This window comes from Cryptomeria japonica, chromosome 2 (genome assembly GCF_030272615.1).
Source record: "Cryptomeria japonica chromosome 2, Sugi_1.0, whole genome shotgun sequence".
Classification (NCBI taxonomy): domain Eukaryota; kingdom Viridiplantae; phylum Streptophyta; class Pinopsida; order Cupressales; family Cupressaceae; genus Cryptomeria; species Cryptomeria japonica.
In genome coordinates, this window is record NC_081406.1 from 661,444,698 (window position 1) to 661,468,862 (window position 24,165).

Sequence of the window (24,165 nt, forward strand, 5' to 3'; positions counted from 1 at the left end):
AAGATCTTATTAAAAAAATGATTTTGAGAAGGTGTGATCCAAAAACAAAAGCAATTAAAATTTTAGCAATTATCTTGTTCATAATGATAATATGGTGTGATTGAGACTAAATGGAGAGGCGCGATTAGTAAAGATATAATGGAGAGGTGCATTTGTAATGAAGAGATGCATTCCTTCAAAAAGATTGCTGCTCTTCGATTAAGTATAAGATATCATTTGTGATGAATGTGTCTAGTGTGTGCGCTTTGAAGAAAATCAAGTATATATACACCTAATTTTAAGAGGTTTGTCATTGAGAAGATCACATCAGATTTGACGAGGAAGTGATAGCAAGAGTTAAAAAGAGATTGTGATCATCTTATAGCAGACTTATAATCAATTTTTGAGAGATTTGTGGAAGTTTATTATAACAGAATTTAGTGAAGAAATTGATTGTGATGTTGGTGTCACTTTTTGGGTGAAGTTGGTGCTTCATATTTAGGGGTTGGTGCCTCTAGTAGGCTGGTTCCTGCAAAGTGAAGAAAATGGAGTTTCTTAGGGGTTGGTGCCTACAAACATTGTAAAACAAGATGTACAAAAACATTTATTTGCTGTGGTTTTTCCCATTAGGGTTTCCATGTAAAGTAGGTAGGTGGCTACACACATTGTAAAAGAAGATATATAAAAGCATCTATTTGCCGCGGTTTTTCCCATTAAGGTTTCCATGTAAAATTTTGTGTTCTTTGGCGTCCTTACTTGCTAAATCTTGCATATCTGTTGATTAAGATTTATAAAACATTGCTATTATATTTAATCAAGTTTTGAAGAGGTAAAAATTTATTTATACACTGATTCGCCACCGCCACCGCCCCCCCTCCTCAGTATATTCATGTGCTCTTTATTAAGTGTGCCAAAGTAGGCAAATACAACATAAAATTGCGCCTAGAAGGAGAAATGAAAGTTTAAGTGATAAAGCACCTTTTTGAGATGGTGAAACTAATCTAAAACAGTGCCCATAATTGCTACATTTAACAGAATTGTGCCTGGTCAAACTCATTTCAAAACACTAAAAGGAGTTCATGCTTTTTTGATGAATGTCCAAGCTAAAACTCTCCTCATTTGCTTAAAACAGCAACTTCAGTTTCCAAAAGGAATTAAAGAGAAAAAGCGTCAAGTCATAGTTGCTCTTTGACATAGGTGACATGTTCAAGAATAAAAGCAGCCTTAAAGCAATATTTTATTATTATTTTCCCTAGGACCTTCTCTTAAAGAGCTTCTAAGTAAGTGCCTTGAACACAGAATGTAAGGAGAGTTTGTGTTAGACATATGCAGTTTATAGCGTTGAAATTCAAGATGTCAATAAGAAGATTTGTGTTCGATATTACTTAACACATATCCTCTATTCTTAATCAATAGCTTTGCGTGCTTTTAAGGATCATTGTCTTTAAGCTCACATTGTGTCTCATATTATTTGTGGAATTTTCTTTATGTCAAACCAATTTGTATTGCTAATACTAATTCATTGGTCTCTGTTTTATCCAAGAATAATGTTTTGTTTCCAGTTGCACAATGTAAAACCTTGTTGTGAGCTAAGTACTTTTAGTCTTGTGCTCTTACCTTTGAGATCAATAGGATAGGTCTAGATTGTTTTCAGTATTTTGTACAGTGTGCATAAGTAGCAATTGAGTTAATTTTTTTTAGATTGTAGGAGTAAATTAGATCAGGGAGGTTCGTTTGCAAATTTAAAGAGAGAATTTCCTCACATACTGTTCGAATTTGAGTTATCTTGAAAAGAACAAATTGAAATGCTTAAAGTTTCTTGTACCCATCATGGGGGGCTTGGTTGGAAAAAAGCTTTACCTTACAATTGTTTAAACTCATAAGGTTCTGTTTTGCAGCTTAATTGATTGGAATAGAGCCATAAATATCTGATAGAAAAATCAAGCAATGGGAAATCATGACAACAATGGAGTTCCACCTCTTCCCCTGCTTTGAGGGAATAATATTTGTCCTCTTGCATTCAAAGTTTGACATCCTTCTCTTCCAGAGTCTAGAATTCTTTTTCCAAGGTTCCATGGTGATGGGTCCTGTTGACGTGTCTAAAATCGCTGAACTTGCGACTTCATCTGGCCAACGCAGAATAGAATGTACTCATTGAGTATCCTATCCTCTCTTGAGATAAGGAAATCCCTAATGTTGTTTCTCACGTTTGATCAAAGGGGACGACCTCAAGGTTTCGATTGTCAGGTCTTGACTGCGGGATTACTCAGTGGTTTGATGTGTTTTTGCTGGAAACACAAGGGGACTTACAGTAGAATAGGCAATTGCTGGATGAGTTCCCTAAAACTTTAACAGTCTCGTTTATCGATTGGTTTCAGTTGCATGATACTGTTTCAGCAGGATTGCGGATTCTTCTTGATAAAAAAAGGAAAAAAGAGGGATAGGGAAAGAGAGGTACAGAAAGTCTAAGTTATTTAACTAGGATAGCATATTCAGAAAACAGACAGACACCTGAAAATAACTAGATTAAACATTACCAGCCATTTAAGCACAATACTTGTATGAATCTAGTGTGATCTTCAAGGGAAAATTGAGTTTTCATGCTATCAAATACAACATCAAAACTTTAACATTCATTCAGTTAGCATTCAATAACCGAACTAAGCATATGAAAGGTTCAGATTAACCATACAGAAGGAAAGACAATCAGTCATCCCCTAATGGTATGAACATCGAGGATTCTATCAGATGTTTATCTAGAAAATGCTATAGAGAAATGAAAGAAACATAACTGAAAATTCTAAATTAATGAAGAAGGAGACCATGCACTCACAAGGAAACTTGAAACAGTCTTAACTTTGCATTAAATCTTGTAAATTTCGCTAGAGCTTTAGCAACAATCTATGAACTTCTTACAAAATGAGGGAAAATCAGTCCCCTTAAATAGGCTTCAAAAATGGATGAATGACCAAGATCTAATCTAAACAAGTGGCCCAGATTCATCCTTTACAAAAGAGTACCCATACCCATAAATGGAGGGTAAATATCAGCAACTACCCCAAAGGGAGCAATAACTACCCAAAAAGGTAACTAAAACTTATCCAAAATAAATCAAAAAGGTGCACACACATATAGTTTACATTTATAGTTGACTTTGAAGTCAAATATGACCCTTTGGCTAGAAAGTGCGCTTTTCAAAATTCAAAAGGAAAAAGCACTTTAGGAAAGCACTTTCTCTTTTCCAGCTCTAGATTCCTTGGTGATGAATTTGACTTCGTCATGCAAATATTCTCCCCAGATATCCCGATCAGCTGTACGTTCTACCCGAACGTAGTTCTGAAATCTCAAGCATAACTTGAATAATTTGGTCGTTGGCGGCATAGGTGGATTGAACATTTTGTAATGGATACCTTGTAGGAGGCCATCTAAATTCTCCAGCTCCTCTCTCCAGTATGACTTGTGATTTTCAAAACATGATATGTCTGCTTGAAGCTCAGAAGCAAAATCTAGATCCCCTATGGAGTATGTGACCTTGGGACTGAGTTGGTCCGCCCACTGTGGTTGTACCTCACTATCCTCCATACCGTTCTTCCAACCAGGAACCATGGATTTGAGGATCCTCACACCAAGGTCCTTCACATTTGACAAAGTGTCATCACACTTATCATGCATTTTGTTGATACTATCCCTCATGTCGTCCTTCTTGCTGAGGGTCCAATACCAGTCTTTGAAGGTATTGACACTATAAGGATTTAGGATAGCATTAGCAGCAGGGATCTGAGAACAGGTCCAGAATAGAGCCCTAATGAGGGGCAAGGTCTTGGCCATCGCCTCATGAATGCTATAGCACTCTTTCTTCAACTTACACATTTTGATAACAATAGCCTCCCCATGGAGGGCCATTTCACGTAGATCCTTGAAGATTTGCTCCCCTCTTTCTTTAATGCCCTGCATCCATTCCTTGACGGCCCTTGCTGTATCTCGTATTCCTTCAAATTTTGTTGTGGTTCTCTGTGCCAATGCTGTCGGGGGAACGTGGGATTCGGAAGCATTGTGTAATAGTCTCAGGAGTTGATCAATGTACCCCTCGACCTGCTCAGCACGAACTTGATACATGTTCTTTTCAACTGTTATTTCTTCAAGTTGCCTGAGTATGTTCTGTACTGAATCCCTGAATTCCTCCTTTTCCTGTTCCTTAGTGGCTCGTCCAATGGGGACAGTCGTGATGCTATAATTTGCCAGTGTAATTTGATCTGCTGGCTTGTCTACAAGAGGAGTGGCGATGTGAAGAGTACGGTTCCTTTGCTCATCTTTGGTTATTCTGGAATATGCCTTGGGCTTTTTCCTCCCCTTGGCTTTAGCTTGGTCTATGCGAGAGAAGATGTCCTCCAAATTGATGGGTGGCTTGGTGGCGGCCTTGCGCTGAGCTCGGGCAATTAGCCATTCTTGAGGTACAGTCTGAGCTGATGCTATGGTCAAATTTGCACTCTGCTCTTTGATGTTTTCAGCCGTCTCATCACAAATTTGCAGCTGTTCCGTTACAGGAGGGGTAGAGGAGGTGTCAAGTTCCTTGCTCGCAGCCGAGTTTTCTCCCACTTCACTGAACAATTGTCTGGTGCCTTCGTGTGATGGTTGTTCTTCAGTTTTTTTGGGCCTGCGGGTATCATCTGTCTTTTGCTCTCCTTCGACAGTGGAGTCATCTTTGGTAGTATTATGGGGCAGCAATTCATGGCGGCTCTGTTGGGTGGGTTCATGCATTTCAATCCCCTGAGTGGATGAAATCTCTCCTTCCTCAATTTGATTATCTGGTTCGGCTGATTCAGCGGCTCTTAGCTTGGGTTCGAGCATGTCGGGTGCAGGAGGATCATCAACTCCAAATGCATCAATATCACTCTGGGAAGGCGGAGCAGGTATATAATCTAGTTCAACTACGTCATCGGACGAACTAGGGTCCTTTGATGATGAAGTGACCTCTGGTCTCCTAATAGGAATCTTTTCCTTTGTCCTTTTGGATGTTCGAGTTCCTCTGTTGGCCTTAGCCTTCTTCCTCCTCTCAGGATTTTCAATCTCTTCCTTAGGTGCACTAGAAGTTCCCTCATCTTCGGAGGACTGAGAATCAAGGTTACTCATCAAGTGGTAAGTGAATTGGACTCCTTCATGAATTAGTCGCTCAATTTCTTGATGCAACCATTGGTCAGTATATCTTCCTGGGGCTGCCATGACTGCCTCAAAATTAGTGATCGGGTCTTGCGACCAGTCAATGCTTGGTAAAAGATGCCTTACTGCCTCAAATTCCCGGACTTGCAGACAATTTCCTGAATTTGTGAGTTGATCTGGGACCCGACGATATTCAAAAAGTCGCATTTGTTGCACACTTAGCCTTGAATACTCACGTCTTCGAACTTCATAGTCATCAGAGCAGTTCTTCCAATAATCTTCAATTGATTCTTTTGCTCTGTATCGCCTGCCATAGGCTCTCTTTGCCAGATTGTCGTGATCGAAGCATTTCCTCGGAAAATGCTCCTATAGGCCATAGGAAGCCAGCTCTGCAAAGGATTCCTCCGCTTGGGATGGGTTCTTTAGATGGACATCTTGGTTGCCTATAATCATGGGGAATGCGAATCCAGCCTGCTTCCTGTCCCTGAGTAAGCTGCCTGCCGGACGTGACTGCCTTGCGACCTCCATAAGAACTATCTTGTCGGTTGGGTACCGTGGAAGTCGGAGAGGGGCACCCTCAAAACCAGCTATCAGGATATAGGAGAACCTTGGGAATTGGATGAACCAAGCACCATATCTCTGTACTAGGATAGTAGCTTGCTCTGAGAGCCTTATGTGTAATCCTCCTTGCATTAGCCTAACCAGGCGCATTGTGAAGGCATCATTTTCTTGCTTATATTGACCAACTGCATAGGTCAGGCTGTTCTTTTCTCTTTGTGCTATGTCTTGATAGTGTAGCTTTGGGTAACAATCGTATACTTTTACCTGATCAGGTCCATTCCCAATTTCACCTTTCATGATCAAACTTGGCAGTGGCTGGTTCCTGGTGAACATGTAGACCAAATAGGAGGTCATAGTGAAGTACTTTTTTGTCTTGAGTTTGATCAATTGAGTGTGGATGTTGTCGCTTATGATCTGGGCCCTGTCAAATTTGGATTTCCTAGCTAAGACCTTCTCTATGAAGTAAAACACCCATTCTTCAAAGTAATTGGATTGGGGAAGTCCCATAATCTTGCTGAGCAATGTGACCATGTCCCCATGCTCGTTGTGAAAGTCGTTTCTAGGGGTCTTTTTCCCAATCCTGATGCATGGAGGTCTTCTCTCCTTGTACCACTCTTCATTCATCAGTGTTTTGCATCTGGTGGGATTCATATCATACGCCCCCTGCGCTTCATCTATAGTCGTGGCCGTGGGATTGTTTGGGAAGGGAATGTCGAATGCATCGCCAATGGCTTCAGGGGTGAAGTTAGCGAGGACCATGTCCTCGAGGAGCACCAATCTGGAACTTGGTTGGTAATGCCGGGCAACCTCTACTACTAACTCATAGTTTTGCACTGTCGGGGGAAATCCCGCCGCTTGGGCAATGCCACTTTCCATCATCTGCCTAGGCTTGCCATAGGCGTTAGGGGAGAAGACTCGGTTTTTGAAATCTTGGATATCGATATGGCCTAGGTCAGTATCACCGACACTGTCCCAGACACTCTGAACTTTTGACTCCCTCAGCCCCCTCTTTGATACTGATACTTCATCCTTTCAACTTTGCCAAGGATATCTGATTTGGATGCTCGCGATGTCTGGGCTGTAGTAGGCGTCTTTGATGATTCTACCACCGATTTAGGCATTTATCCTGCATAGCTGGACGCGGATTACGAGGCGATTTATAAAGGAAGTAAGGCGAGTTAGATAAAGGATATGCCAGCATACAAGGATCAACTCAAAAACCAAATTCAAAGGATGGCATGACAATTTTAGCTAAAAGCTTGATTGATTTAAACATGAATATTTATTAAGCTTTCGATTATGGATCTATACTTAGGCACTTTAGGATTGAATTTCAAAATGGACAAAACTTGAGAAATTTTCGTAAGTCTGAAAATGCATTTTCTAGCTGATTCTTAGGAGTAAATTCTGATTTCAATTGCTTTGCATGACTTCTTATAAATGGGAAAAGATGCGGTTTTCAAGACTTTCATTTTAATCAATTTTGCACACATCTCTATCCAATTTGCAAATATTTCAAATGATTGAGAGAGGAGCGAAGCCAACTTACCTGGCAAAAAAAATGAATGACGTGAATCCGCACAACTTGCAAATTTGAATGAGGGAATTCTGCAATTTTGAATTTCTTCGGTTAACTCCCTATTCAAAATTTCACGCCTTTGGTTTGAAAAGAACTTGCAGTTTTACACTCAGACTTAGCAATTTTATTACCTTGGTGATTTTGGCAATTTACTTCAGTGTGATTTTACCTTGGGCAATCTCTAGCAAATGGAGAGGGTTCTCAAACTTCGAAGATTCTCCTGCAATTAACCCCTAAATCGCGATTTTTGGTGCCTTGTGCGTTTTTTGAACTTGGATCAAAAACCGCGCCTTCCAAATCCGCGGCTGTTCCTTTTGCTTGGACGACGAACTTTGGTAATTTGAAGGGTTTTGCAAGTTTGCATGAACTTAAACCTTCGCCACTTCTCCCACAACGCGATTTTCGGCAGAATGGGGGACTTTCCAGACTTTAAACACTTCACATTTACCCTTATTGTGCGAACTTCGGTGCTTTCGGGGGTTTTGAAAACTTCATCTTTTGCGCTTTTCTTTCATAACGCGATTTTCGGAGCTTCCATACACACTGCAAATCTTTAACTTCTTAAAACTTTCAGTCTTCCTCCATAATGAGATTTTCGGACCTTTGGGGCATTTTGCCAACTTTTACTTTTTAACATTTTCGCTTAAAGGTCCGAATTTTGGCCTTTTGGGGCATTTTGCCAACTTTTACTTTTTAACATTTTCGCTTAAAGGTCTGAATTTCGGCCTTTGGGGCATTTTGCCAATTTCGGACCTTTTGGTCACTTTGCCAATTTCGGACCTTTTGGTCATTTTGCCAATTTCGGACCTTTTGGTCATTTTGAAAACTTTTGGCACTTTGGGGCACTTTAAGACTTTCCCCTCCCCTTTGACAGTTTTAGCTAGCGAAAATCGCCATTCTCACAAATCCTGCAAACTTTAAAAAACATTGTGTAATCTCTCTCATTTAGCGCAAATTTCGAGATACGGAGGAGGTTTTTTGAAAATTTACACCTCTGCACCCTCTTATCTCCCTTATATCCTTATGCGAAAATTGGCGTCTTTGGGTCCTTATGCGACCTTCAAACGCCCTATCCTTTACTTGGCGGACTTCGCCAGTCTCTATCATCCCACGCCTATCTAAGGCGATTTTTCAAGTTTAGACAATCTCTTGGAATTCGTGCCAGAGGGCTCAACTAACCTCATGGATTTACAGGCTCCTCCGCTCAACATCATCATCTTACGGACTGATCGCGGGCTCTCTCTAAAGGATGCGAGACACTCTGCGCGGAACTCAACAGGGCGAAGACGGAAAGGCCCAAAAGGGAAAGGGGACCCTGTCGGCAACAAGGAGCGTGTGCAACACACAACAGGTCCTAGCACCTAGACGAAGACTTCTTAGGCTTTACCATGCTTACTAGGTGCTTCTCATGAAGATGTGGTTGTTTGGCATTTTGTCAAAACACTAGTCAGAGGGGCAACATATTGGTTTCATCATTTTTTGCCTGATTACATTACTTCTTGGGGGCTCATGATAGAAGAATTTCTTACTTGCTTGAAGCCATTTGAGGATGAATGCTTCTTGTTTGTGTAGCTGATAAATTCAAAGAAAGATTTCAATGAGCGTAGGTGAGGATTTGTCGCAATTTGAACTACTTCATTGGGAGAATCAACACAGCTTTGGGGCCTCCTTTGCAAATTCTGCTAGGTTGTTTTATCAACGCATTGCCCCTAAAGATTGCCTTTTTTAATCAGGCTTGTGAGATCAATGAACTTGAAGAAGCCCAAGTTCGAGCAAAACTGGAAGATAACATGATCACCACATTACAAATCAAGAAGGATTCAATCTATCCTCTAATCCAAGATACAACTGATTTATTACTTAAAAAGGTTTGAAATAAGCTGTCTCTTATTAAGCATCAGAGTTCAAGAAGTACTTCAGCTCAACCATATCAAGGCACAACACAAAAATTTTGGTTCTTCTAATGAAGTAAACGGGCCAAAACAGGCCCATAATGTCTTCTCTGCCTGAACTACTTACATTTGAGGCTCCTGCCAGCAAGAATCCAATTAAATACTGTTCTTTCCATGATACCATTGACCATGGCACCAACAGATGTCTCGAAACACATAAGATGCACTTGATTTCTTGGTTTGAAGTAAATAACCAAGGTTTATCAGGAAACTAGAATTTTTCTTCAAAAGGACTTGTTGTGACCTTTTTCCACACATCGCCCCATTGCTACTGGGGACCCTCTGATTTTCCTGCTTTCTAGGGTTTTGTTAGCATCTGTGACCTTTTGCTGCAGTTTCACCAAGCCTTGTCTAGTTCAGAGCATTTCAGGCCCTAAGGATTGAAAGTTAGTTTTTGCAAGTTATGTGATTCCGGAGTGTGAACACCACCAGAGTGCTTAGAAAGGCCAAAGGACGAAGATCGCAATCGATTTGGACGAATTTGGACAACTTTCTATTTTTAGAAAGTTTGCTTTTTTGCTTTTTCCTATTTTTTAGGAAGTTTCATTTTTGGCATTTTTAGCCTGATCTCCGATATGGCTATTTTTAGAAAGCTTTTCCTTTTTTTAGGGATGTCTTCTTTTTGCTTTTTCGGGATGCAAACCTAGGGTTTACACTTGCACCACTGACCAGCTTCGACCGGAACTCGAAAATTACAAGTTTTGACCTAAAAAAGCTAAATCCCTAGATTTTAGGCTTTTTGCTTTTTCGGGATGCAAACCTAGGGTTTACACTTGCACCACTGACCAGCTTCGACTGGAACTCGAAAATTCCAAGTTTTGACCTAAAAAAGCTAAATCCCTAGATTTTAGGCTTTTTGCTTTTTCGGGATGCAAACCTAGGGTTTACACTTGCACCACTGACCAGCTTCGACCGGAACTCGAAAATTCCAAGTTTTGACCTAAAAAAGCTAAATCCCTAGATTTTAGGCTTTTTGCTTTTCCGGGATGCAAACCTAGGGTTTACACTTGTACCACTGACTAGCTTCGACTGGAACTCGAAAATTCCAAGTTTTGACCTAAAAAAGCTAAATCCCTAGATTTTAGGCTTTTTGCTTTTTCGGGATGCAAACCTAGGGTTTACACTTGTACCATTGACCAGCTTCGATCGGAACTTGAAAATTCCAAGTTTCGATCTAAAAAGCTAAATACCTAGATTTTAGGCTTTTTGCTGCTTCAGATGATCCACCTAAAAGCATGGATTTCAAATTTCAAGTTAATTCGGTTAAATTAGTTTAAATTTTGAAGTTTCTCTGAAAATTATGCTAAGTCTGGCTAACAAAGGTTTTTTTTGCAGTTTCAAACCCCACCACGATGCAAGAGAGGCCATGAAGGAGCCTTGCCTGAAGTCCGCCATGCCTTAGAAGGCTGTGTGGGTGCTCACCTTGAAGTCCGCCATGTCTTGGGAGGTCACATGGGTGCCAAGCCAGAAGTCCGCCATGCCTTTGGGGGTCACATGGGTGCCAAGCCAGAAGTCCGCCATGTGTTGAAGAGGCCATGATGGCCAGCACCACCAAAGTCCGCCCAAGCAAGAGGAGGGATGCCTAAAGTCCGCCCAAGGGCTAGAGAGGTCATGTGGGAGCTAAGGCCAAAGTCCGCCATGCCTTAGGAGAGTCATGAAGAGGGACCTTCAAAGTCCGCCCCAATGCCTTAGCCAAATTTTCACCTTGATGGAGGCCATGAAGGAGCACACCTCAAAGTCCGCCCAAGGGCTAAAGGGGTCATGTGGGTGCCAAGTCTAAAGTCCGCCCAAGGGCTAGAGAGGTCATGTGGGTGCCAAGTCTAAAGTCCGCCCAAGGGCTAGAGAGGTCATGTGGGAGCTAAGGCCAAAGTCCGCCATGCCTTAGGAGAGTCATGAAGAGGGACCTTCAAAGTCCGCCCCAATGCCTTAGCCAAATTTTCACTTTGATGGAGGCCATGAAGGAGCACACCTCAAAGTCCGCCCAAGGGCTAAAGGGGTCATGTGGGTGCAAGTCTAAAGTCCGCCCAAGGGCTAGAGAGGTCATGTGGGTGCCAAGTCTAAAGTCCGCCAAGGTTGGAGGCCATACTGGAGATGTGTTCAAAGTCCGCCCAAGATCTTCACAAAGGGGAGAGGCCACCAAAGTCTGCCCAAAGTAAGAAAGCCATGGAGGAGCCATGTCTAAACTCCGCCCTAGGCCATACTGGAGATGCGTTCAAAGTCCGCCAAGGGTTATGAGGCCATGAAGGAGCAAAGCTTGAAGTTCGCTCCATGCCTTAGCCAAAATTTTGCCTTGAAGAGGGCCAAGAGGAGAGGTCTCCTAAGTCCGCCATACCTTGGAAAAGATGGAGATAAATTTCCAAAGTCCACCTACGCATTGAAAAGTCAACATGATGTCACAAAATCCACAAAGATTTCAAAATTAAATCCAAAATGAAGAAAATATATGAGAAATATCTAAAAACCCTCAAAATAAATCCAAAATGGAAAGTTTTTTTGAGAATATTGAGAGAATATTGAAAAATTATTGAGATATTAATTCAAAATGGAAAGTTTTTTTTTTTGAAAGGGAATATTGGAGGATTGATGAATATCTTCAAACTTAAATCAAAATGGAAAGTTTTTTTTTTAGAATTAGAAGTATGAGTTGGATGATTTTAGGGGTTTTGCTTAACCTTGTCTACAAATACTTCATTATCAACTTCATTGTTACACCAAGAAGTCCAAAATTACTAAGGAGAGCTTAGTAAAGTATGTCAGTTTGAAGATCATCTGGAGAAAATTCTAGATATTGCTGGAAGTGGGATAATATTTTTTGGTAGAAGGTTTACAGATTTTTGGAGAAAGGCAACAAATATGAAGAAGAATCGTCCGAGCTTTTCTGAATTTTCTGAATATTTTGGAGAAAATTCTAGCCTTACTCCTATCCAAGTCAGAGGTGAAATTAAAATTGTGAATTTTCTGAATATTTTCCAGAATTTAATAAATGATATTTTTTGGAGGAAGAAAATCATTTTTTTTTTTGGCTAAGTATGAATTTTTTTGAAAGTTTTGACACTTGGTGGTAACCACAACCAACCTTACGACTGAGGGTTTTAAGGTGAAAATTCGATTTTTATGGCTAAGTATGAGAATAAAAAGAATAGAAAATTTTCCAACACAGCGCCATTTCGCAGCCCCGTTATTTTCAAAACTTTGCAAATCCTTTCCTAACTTAAAAATTTCCATTGTTTGCCTGTAGGCCTTATACATTATGAAATTCCAGGTAGACAAAGATGCTCCTCCAGAGTCGAGGATGACTTCAAAGTGGAAGAACATCAGCGACACCAACCTCGGACACATCAATCTGAGGGAGTTTAAGAAGTGAATGTTTGGTCTGGACAACCTTGTGCCTACCACCATTGCGCGAAAAATGATGAAGAGTGGTATCGTGCACGCTGCCGGCTTCCTCCCCACCATGCAATGCAATGAACTAGTAGTTGAATGTGCCAAACACTACAACCCCATCAGTAAGGATATCGTTGCACCTGATGGAAGAGTGTTGGCGAATGTCAGCGATGAGGCCATCAAGGAGGCCTTCAGGATCCCTGAGTACCACAACGCAGTATATATGACAAAGGACGAAGTTGACAGTCTGTACCACGACCACCTGGAGGAATATGATGCCATAGTTAACCATTCCTGGCTAGACAAGCCGAGGAAGGGCGCCTCCAAACTCCAGAGAAAGAGCCTAGTGCGAGCATACTTCGGGCGCCTCCAAACTCCAGAGAAAGAGCCTAGTGCGAGCATACTTCAAGGAGGACATTGGGGACATGATTGTCTTGCTCAATAGAATAATAGGAAATCCTCAAGGAGCTCCATTCGAACCCTGGATGTATTATTTCATTAATGAAATAATCAATGGAGTAAAAATGATAGACTGGGCCCGTATGATCAGTGACAGCCTAGACAGCCAGCTAAGGAATCTGGAAGTGAATAGGACTTTCTTCATGAGTTCTTACTTGTTCTATTCTTTGGCCAGGATCTACAGGTACAGAGGTCTCACTTGTAGAGGAGAAGTTGGGAACAAGGAGAACCAATTTCCAATATATGATTGTTATCCCCAGCTCCACATGGAGGAGAAGTTCCATTTCGAAAGGGTGAATGATCCTTCCTGATGCACATTACCTGGACCCTTCAAGGTGGCCTGCACCAGAGGCTCTCTCAAGAGTCTATGGACTTCATCGGTCAGTTCGGGTGTTGGTACATCCAATATCCAAAGTTCACTTACCTCCGAATTCAGGGATTCTCTGGGCCTCCATACAAGCTTCCAGCTTACCCTACCAACCGAGTGGTGTTGCTCGAGGTTGTGAGACAATTGGACTAGTATATAGTGATTCAAAGGGATAAGCAGAAGAAGGCAGGGATGTCCTCACTTACAATTGGTAATGGGCTGGAAACATGTCCATCATCACAGGCTGCAGCCACCGCTGAGAAAGACCTGGCCTGGTATCCCTTCTATCAATACAAGGCAAGAAAGGATTTCGATCCATTCCATAGGATAAAGAAGATCGAAGGGGCAATGTTTGAGCACAGACTGGATCTAGAAGACTATTGGGCTAATGTAGCCGATAGTTTCGAGATCCAGAAGAGGTTCTGGTCAAGAATTCCTCTGAGTATGGTGAGAGCAACGAAAGTATTCAAAGTTGCCGATTAGGTAGAAGAAGGTCTAGAACTTCAGCAGCCAGGTTTTGAGAAGATGAAGGATGAACCCTTAGTCTTGATAGATTGGATAGAAAGAGAAAAATCAGATCTAACAGACCTCATGAGGTCGGTGGTTGAGTACTCAAGGTGGTGGGCGTCCGAAAAGACAAAACAGTTGAAGGCCAAAGGTGTGGCTTTAACTTATGAATTAATGGGAGTAGATGATACTCTGTCCGTCAATCCTTGTACCTCTGCCGGTGATGCTCGGAATCCAGAAAGTGTTGGGTCTTGAAAGAGGAAGGAGTTGGGTGGAAGCTCCACAAAGGTCACAGGGAAAAGGGTTGTAGGTGAGAGAAAATCCAACGAAAGCCACTCCATCCTAAGTGCTGCTTCCATTGCGCCTGATCACAGTACAATTGGGGAGCAAGAGATGAACATCTGTGTGATTGATGATGAAGTAAGAGTGCTTTCCCAGCCAGTTGAGGAAGTGTTGGAGAAGGTCTTCCGAACTCCAAACAGGGGGCAGATTGAGGCCCCTACAATCTTCTTGGATGGCATACCAGCGAACCCAGGAGAGGCAGATGATGAGTTTGATCGGAACACTGCAGAACAATCAACCATTCCGGATTGGCTGAGAGCAAGGATAAAGGCCAAGGTTCCCAAGGAGGCCCACTCAATCGAGGAGCTCACCGCAGCATTCCTGGAGAAGGTGAATGAACCCGCTATAGCTAAACCGCCCAAACCAGCCAGGAAGTTTTCCCTGATTCAGAGAGACAGTGCCGGATTCAGGACAGTCCAGATAGCAGTGCCCAAAGAAGGGAAGACTAGGGACAATATCACCGCAGATGATTACAAGGTTACCACCATAGAGATGGGTAAGCCTACCCAGGACCAAGAGATCCAATGTTTTGATGACTCCTGCAATGTTCTAAAGACGAGGCTGGCTCATGAAAAGGAAAAGAGAAAAAAAGTGGAAGAAGAGAACCAACAATGGAAGAAGTATGTTCTCCATCTTACCAGCCCGCTCAACCATGAAGTCCCGGCTACTCCACCACAGCCTCTTCAACAGGGATCAATGAAGGACTATGATGATATGAAGGGATCGTACACTCAAGAGAAGGAGTGGATTTCAGACGCTTTGGTACGTGCTGACACCCTGGTAGAAAACTTAGTATCGGCACATGAGGCAACTTCTTTGTCGATTGATCGTATCCAGGATCTAGCATCTAGTTGGGAAGAAGTGGATGAAATTCAAAATGAAATACTCCCTCACTTGAAGGTTATCTGGGGCATGTCAAAGACGAGCTTAGTGGATGCAGGCATCATACAGACAGGAGACAGGTACGACTTCGGCACGTGGTACTATGCTCTGGTCACTCGGATTGAGGCTCTGAAGAAATCCGAGACCAAGTGTTTTGAGACAGAGGCAAGGGTTAGAGAGATCTTGGGCAAGGTATTCCGTGTGGCGTCAGAGATCTGGAAGAAGGAAAGCCTAAGGGAGAAGCATTTACAAGCAGAGAACCTGAGAGCCAGGATTCAGGCGAGCTTCTTCTGAGATTCAGGGATGATTAACGAAGGCGATCTTTCGAAGATTGCAAACTTCCTCTCCATCGATGACAACTTCCTCACCTAAGCAGTGGAGTGGGAAGGCATCCTTGCCACATGCGCCGACGATGTGGACCTCATCGACTTCCAGATTGGCGGTTTGCCAAGTGTCACCATGGAGGAGGTCAAGCTCGTTGTGTCCAGATACGTTGAATCTTTGAAAGAGGAAAGTGGCCACTCACCTCAGTAAAATTAGCAACTGCGCCACTTGTCACTCTTTCATTTGCTTGAACTGATAGTATTTCGGGAAACCCTAATTAGGGTTTAGGACTTTCAATCTTGGCCCTTGATCACTGTTTGATCTCGGCCATTCATTTATTTTTGAGAAACTATATAAGGTTGCCTCCTCTCATTTGAAAAGGGTGAGGTTTTTGATGTATTGTTGCTTAAGGTCATTTCCAGATAATATATTGCATGTGCGCTGCTTTGTAATCTCTATTATTTGAATGATTTGCATGGTTTCAATTGCCTCAACACTTAGTTAAAATTAACTTAGATTTGCTTTCATTGTTGTTAATTCGAATGAAGGATTTGATAAGTGTCAATTGATGGTGTATCTCCGCTCATACTTTTGGTATATGGATGATTTCCATCTCACCGTGCAAAGTTAGTCTGAGCCCATCCCCTGTGCATCCCAACATCTCGATCATAAGCACAACCCATTGAAGATTGCACTAGCCTCGTGTAGTTGTCCCTAGTGTGGCGAAGCAAGGTTTGGTTTCTCGAGAGCACCCAGTTGATACCGTCTCCAGAATTCGTAGGATTAGATTAGCCTTCCTAAACTCTATCCCATTTTCCCTTTCTTTTGAAAGTCTAAATCCCAGAAAATTCCCCCCCCAAAAAAAGAGAAGAGCTTAAAAATGCTAAATCCATCTAAGTTCAGCAGTTCAAGATACTTGTCAACGTAAGTCCCCCTTGAAATTTCAGCATACACTACCCAAGAAGCTATTCCACTAAAGTCGCTTGTTCGCACATATAGACCTTGGAATCAGTAGTGATTTTTTAGGAGAGGATAGAATACCTTCGGGTATCCTATCCTAATGTTTGGTAGATGATAAAACAGACACCAACAGGACTTGATGGTGGCTCTACAATGAGCTTTATTCAAGAAAAATATTCATCTGATGAGCACTGGACTATAATCTATTTCTCAGACGTTCTCTTGTTGTCCTAGCTCAAACTCAAAATCTGAAAAATGAAAGAGAAAGGTTGGAGAAAGAAAATGTTAAGGGAAACGATAAAATTCTTGCTGATTCAAAATTATCTTTTTGTCAGATGAATGCAATCTCAGCAGAAGAAGTTATGCTAAAGTTTGATATCCTTGATTAAATGAATAGGCCAAAGTGCAGATATCACAACTCAACCTCTCTTAGAATTGTCCCAAGCAGTCAGATAAGATAGCCAAATTTGTCAACGGGTTAAATCAGCTCATGTTTCACAAGTTTCAGTTGAACCATTTGCCATTCATTAGGGTAAAGTAATGAAGGTTGAAGAAAAACCACAACTATTCTATGTCTTGTTAAGTATAGGAGGTATCAAGTTGAATAGCAACATCCTGGAATCAGAAGCGTCAGATAATATTATGCCCTTGCTTATCATGAAAGCTTTGGGCTTAGCACTCACAAAAACTCAAGGTAAGTGCTACTTATTGAAATCTAAACTGGTAACTCTTGAAGGACATCTCTGAGATATTTAAGGGGCCCTTGTGAATTACCCACAAAAACAAATGATGATGGCAGTGGTTGCTGAATTCCAGCCAGCTATGGGATGCTCTTAGGCAGGATCTATTGCAAAGGTTTGGGTTTAAAGATCCAGCTGGTTTGGTCTTTCGCTATGTTTCAAAATGCTACACTCTCATTGCCCTTGGTAAAACTCCATTATTATGGGGTATATATTTAATAATATTTTGTATACGATGCAAATGTCATATGATAAGGGAATACCGTCAAAGTGTATAATTTGCAAGTATGAATATTTTAGACAAGGTGGTTGCATTCAATGGTGTTCTATTGTCTTTTGCTTGCTTTCAATAGGAGATAAAACATAGATGAAATCCAGATGTACCATGAAAAATACTGACGTCTGGAAGTCTTAAAACTTTAAATACCAGTCAATGTTTTCTACTCTAACAACAGGATGAATAATTTGGTACTGCAGTAGACTTCGCCATATTTTAAGCATCCTTATAATAATGATACGAATATATGATCATCTCTAAACAAAGTTTCTAATTGATCGATAAACTAGGGTAGATACTCTACATGCACTATTCATTAACATACAGGTAAACAAATGTCCAAATTTCTCTACACTCTTTCAACCCACTTGTAATGCAAAGGCAAATGCAATTGATCAAGTCAAAAATAGACATTCAAAATGTAGAAAAAAGCAAAACATTCAACACCCCCCCCCTTGCAAACCAATCCTTATTGCTGGTGAAAACTCTTCAGTGGAAAAAACTTCACACAGAGTGAATAAAAACCCCTCATGCCATTATATGAGAGCCATTACAAGTGTTTCATGCCTCACGGGCTAAGACAGGAGCATCTTCATGGCAATTAACAGCTCCCTACACCTAAAAACTACCAATGACACCAATAAAGATCCACAACCACCCATGCTACAGTAATAGAATGGACAATAATCACCAAAGTCTATGGGGAAATGGACTATCCACAATTCAACCCATCAACTAGATGATTCCCAAATTGCCCAAGCTGATCTTAACACATCTAGAAGGATTACAAAGTTCCAACTTCAAATAATGAAACCTTCAATCGTTCCTCCAACCAGAAGAATCCTCAAACGGCCCTATGCACCATCAATGGGATGAGAGTTTTTTCTCAAGCTGACTCCTCTCAGTGGTCACTGGAAATGGAAATGTGTTGCTTCTATTCTTTGCTAGTCATTGCCAACTCCTCCTTTGTTCTCTTTGCTTTTGCCCTCCTAAATTTATCTTTGGAAATTGGCAATGGAAGCCCAATCATCTGTAATTGCAAAAACTAGTTGTGTGAGTATTCATTATACTATCAAACTTCTTCCATTTCCTTCTCTATAACTTGAAGTGGAAGAGAGAATGTCAATGATTCCTGTTATATTTACACAGTTAGTTGTCATCATAATCACTCTTCAACAATGCTTAATATAATAAAATTGTTTACCTAATTTTTATTTTATTTAAACAATTAGTACAATACTCCAGTTATCAAGCTAGGCTAATTAAATAGGACGTGACAATGGCAATGATCAGTTGCATAACTTCAAACCGTTCAATTGCCATCATGGAACACCAAATGGACCATGACCTAGCTCCCATGGTTGCCAATGGAGCAAGCAATGGATTATCAAATTGTCATGAATCACCACAACCTAGGTTATACGAACAGTCATGACTCAGGAAAATGATTAACCTACCAACAATTACATTTTGTTGCTCTAGTGCTGCCCAAAAAGAAACAATCCATTCTGAAGTCAAATAGTCGCTCAACAAAAGACAAACTGCAACTAAGCTACTTTGTGCAGCAATTGGAATATTTTGTGCAACAATTGAGATCTCTCCTTACACAGCATCTGGAATACTTTGCATAGCAACACGGACTAATCAATTTTATCCGAATTTCTGGATCACTAAATGTGTATCTTGGGTATAGAAATAATTCAACAGTTGAAGGCCTTCTGACCATAATGCAATGATTCAATAATGGCTATGTCAGCTAGCAGAGTGTCTCAACTTCTAGCTTAAGAAAAGAAAGAACATGCAAGTGGGTCCTCTGAGATACAAGAAGATTTCAATGAAATGATTACCATTTCTACAGTTTGCTTGTCTGCAAATATTGCAAAAATAGGAGTCATAATACATACCTGATATGAAAGTAACAGTTAGCTTATGCAAGGGTATTATTCAAACTTCCAATGTTACTGGCACACCTCTTAGCTGGTGTAAATCTGCTTGATTTTGTTTATATCCCGATTTAGTGCTGTAGAACACTGCACTGCTTTTGCAGGGAAATTCACACCGATTGGTAATGTGTGACTTCATATGATGGGCCATTTTCTTAGGGCTAAAAGGAGGCCTCAGAATGATTCAGAATACTTGGGCAATATAATCCCTAGTAAATACTAATTTCCAGGGAGAATTTATATTCTCTCCTAGATACTTCTTTTGGAGAGTGTTTCTTACTGATGGACGATGGTTATGATGAGCATTAGTTGTGTCTAATAGTAACGAATGCTCTTAATTCCAAGGATAAGTTGCCCATGATAGAATTGAAATTAAAATAGATAGGGGTCTTGTATTAATTAACATTATTTAATCTTTCCCTAGTCTAATATTGTCATGTCATAAATGAATAGAAAGCTTTTGAGATGTATTCCTTGATGGCATAACTTACATTTACATAAAAATCTTGCAAATCATCTCTATTTAGTGTTTTTCAAATGAATCTAAATTCAACCATGGGGCCATAGTGTTCCTCATTGAGTTTTACAAGATATGTCTATTATATTTAATGGTTTTTTCTATATCTTATGTAGTAAAAAATCTTGTTCTATATCATTCACAACTTAGACTACAAATGCTTGTTTTTTTTCAAGGATTTTTGAAAGACCCGTCTTTTTGAAAAAATCTTTATTGTAATGCATTATTTAGCAATGGTGGTTCAAAATTGAACGTGAATGCCTGAATTTTCGACTTCTGCAGTTCAGGGTCTAGAATGCTGTTTCATTAAAGATAAATGTAATTAATTACACCTTTTTTTGGAATGGGTTCTAGCCGTGCACAGATTTTGGGGGAAATACATCTTACAGTACTTCAATGAACAGAAAGTTACATCCTTCTTTCTACAGGATTACTTGGGAGCTCTCTTCCTAAAATAGTCATTACAGCTGACAAATGTGCTTTTGTTAATCATGGACCTCACTTCTTTGTTAATGCTTCTGGACACTTAGGCTATTTGAGTGCCAGTAATATGTTGTTTTCAAGATCAACTTGCTTTATCCTTTGAATGGGGTAATCATTCGGCACATAATGCACAACATAAATAATAGTGCTTTGAAATATGGCATAGGTATCTGTCATGCAGGCGAAAGACTCAGTTGCCCAACTTGTTTGGATTTTGCTTTAATTGAATGTTGAACTGTGAAAATGCTTCTATATTGCCTGTTTCTTATTGCCGAGTCAAGGGATCTGTTATGGTATCTATTGACAGTTGATTGCACCACCTCAGATACTACTCAAGCCATAGGGTCCAAAGCTAACCAATTTGTTACATGTTAGATATTTGCCTTGCACATAGATTTGTTGAAGTAGATTACAAGTGAATCTATAGATATACAGGCCCAGTAACAATTTCATTCAATGATATTTCCTCTCTTTATGCATTGTACTCAATTCCCATTTGGCCATTGCTTATTTGCATAGCTTCTTGAGAGAATCTTTTTCTTTTTTGCGAATGACAATGATTGACTCAGAAAGCTTTTACACAGTTACACCCAGAAACACTATTAATCTATAATTAATAATTGACTCTTAATGACAATACTGATTTTGACTTGCACACAACTGGGTTTATCCACTTTTATTTCCTTAATATGTTATCGTCATCCTAATGATGAATAATGGAGTGCAATCTGAAATGTTGATGCTAAAAATTAACCATAAAGTTATATCCAGAAGCATTCTCATCACTCACATGGACAGTGGAAATTTATTGTCTTTAATTAGAATGATCTTGCTTTATCAAATTTTGGTACCCTGCTCATGATCTCTGTTCTGCTATGCATCCTAGCCCTATATTACTTCACCTATCAACCTAGTAGTGGCAATTTCTTTATACCGTTGGATTCTTGTTTTGTTTCCCTCCTATTCTTTGTATAACTATATAAATATCCTCACATCAATCTATGTACTGTGTTATCTCTGATAGCTGTCTGAAATTTATAGATGTACAGTATCATGTACTATATTCTTGTCACAGAATCTGTAGTTTACTTTCTGTATTGTATAAGAAAGGATCTTATATGATTACCACGGTGCTGCTTTTCTAAAAAGTATTCAACTTAAAATGTATAAAACAGTCATTAAAATTTTGAGATTGCCATGCTTGTTCTGAAAATACAAGGGTATTATGAGAAATCACAGGATGTCTCTAATCTACAACCTCATACACACAAATTTGACAGCATAACAACTCGGCTGAAAAACAAGATCCAGTATTGGTGCAAAATAACTCTATATCATTCACCTTGATATGCAAAAAATATAGAGTTAGCAAAAAAGTGGACGAGGATGACAACACAGATCTACAGAATCAAATTCCAATATGGAAGGATTCACCAAGATAAACTTAGAAACAAAGTACAATCTAAAATAGAAATTTTGCATTCTAATGTATGAATGAAATCTAATTTACTGAGAGGTCAGAGTGTTAATAGGAATTATCCTAATTATATAAATATATTATTGAACTCAGTAAATAAATCTGTATCTAACCTAGGAACCTAAATAAAAGCATAAGTTAGAAAGCTATGTGCACGAACACCTTTCATATTAATGAGAACAAATTTCAGTATGTTCTCTAGTCACGACAACATTGTATACGTTTGATCTGATGATTAGGTATTTAAATTGGAGATAGGAGGACTCAAAGAATGCAATAGTTTTGTTATCTTTGGGTCAGGACATATTTCCCTTTGCCCATAGACACAGATACATTCATGTACTCCGTTACATATGTTAATGTGATATTGTCCATGTTATACACGCCCTTGTTACTGAGATGCCCCCTGATCTAAAGGAAAAATAAAGGTATATTGTGATAGATAAATCCACTGTAAATTGTTAATTTAGAAGGTTTTGCAATGTTTTAGATGCTTATGATTTTGAACCGAGTTTCTTTCTGCAAACAGGTTATCAATGAGCGAGACAATTGATGGTGTTAAAGGAGCATTTGATTTGTAATTAAAGAGCTACAACTCTTTGCATAGCAGCAGCTGAAAATTGCCCCACGAATTTTCTACGTTGCAAAAATGATATTTCTTTGCCTTTTGCTTTAAGAAGATCTAACATATTTTTCATTCTGATTCATATGTTGTGATGCCTGTCTAATTTGTATGCAAGGAAGGAATCACACACAATTCTAATTTATCGGAGTTGTGAATGTAAGTTTATTGTCTCTGTGAGTTTTCCGAATCTGAGTTATGAGTTATTAGTATTTGCCGTAGACAATATTACTGCATTCACTTAAGCCTAATTAATCGAGTTTTTGCATGAATCAAAATTGATTATTATTTTTGTTTTCAAAATAAGCTTCATTTTTTATTAAGTTGATATTTATATTCTACAATATGATTGGTAGAAAAAAATTGGTGTAGCAAATATATAGGAATGATAGATTTTATAGGTATTTTTAAGATTAATACATTTCTATTTTAAATAACAATTTAAATTTTTTATTGGAAGTTATTTTTTTTGTATAAATTTTAATTTTTGAAAATATAGGTAATAAAATCGATTAACTATGTATAGGGACTTGATTCACACAATTTAAATTAGATTAAATAACAATTTAAATAAATAATTAAACTATTTTATTACAAGTATTACATAATAAATATTTCTATTAAAAAAATAAACCTAAATATGTATCTTTTATAATTATCTATTTTTATTTTGAAATCATTCTATTTTTTATTAATACTTTTTGAAAATCATAATTTTCTTTTTAATCATTTTAATATATACACTATAATTTTACATTTAATTATAAATTTAAATATTTTTTATTTAGTCATTTAAAAAATATCTATTTTTTACTTTTTTGTTTGTTTGTTTATATTATATAATTTTGTAATTATTAATAGTTATTTTATTAAGATCAATTATAATTAATACTACACAAGCATAATTAAAATAATATATAATCTTAAAGTAATAATCAATAATTAAGTTTAAGATTAATTTTATTATTATTATCATTATCATAACTATATTGATTTTATAAATAAATTAGGATTATATTTTTAAGAAAAATGTATATTTTGACTATAATGTTTATATTATATTATAATTATTTATATTATTTTAATGAAATAATTATTTTAATGAAGTAAGTTATAATTAATATTACATAAATATAATTAAAATAATATTAATTTGAAAATAATAATAATTCAAGATTATAATAATTAAGAAATATAACACATTTTTATTACAATAATATGAAGGCAAGTATTCGTCACAAGTGACACTTATTTAAAAATGTATGGGTTTTAAAAAAAAATGTAGCATCTCTATCTTGTGCTTGTTTTTTCTTTAATATAAAATAACTAATTAGAAAATGTATTTTCAAATGCAAGAAGGTGAAACATCAACAATTAGAGAAAATTGACATAACCATTCTTATTTTGAAATGTATTTCTTATGATTGTAATTATGTAAATTGTGAACAACCCTGATCATAATCATTATATGATGTAGGTTAGAGTTTGTGAATTTCATCAAAGGTTATCAAATAAAGCAATGCAACAAAATAGTCACATAGAATAATAGAAAATACATAAAGAAAATGACCACATTTGTGTTACACTTTTATAAACGAAATGACCAACACAATAAAAATTGTTCAACTTCGACTACATAAACGTATTTTTGTT

General features: G+C 38.7%; 1 protein-coding gene across 2 annotated transcripts in view; it reads left to right on the forward strand.

The window, feature by feature from the left end:
- Positions 1–22,696, forward strand: part of LOC131061417 (uncharacterized) — a 52,153-nt gene extending 29,457 nt beyond the window's left edge. The window contains exon 5 of one of the 2 annotated variants that reach the window (XM_057995087.2): positions 20,285–20,660. In XM_057995087.2, coding sequence (XP_057851070.2) covers positions 20,285–20,330 — 46 coding nt within the window. In that variant the 3' untranslated portion in view covers positions 20,331–20,660. Of the gene's footprint in view, positions 1–20,284; positions 20,661–22,419 lie in introns of those variants that run through there. The other variant, XM_057995078.2, reaches the window with a different exon arrangement.
- The last annotated feature ends 1,469 nt before the right edge of the window (positions 22,697–24,165 follow it).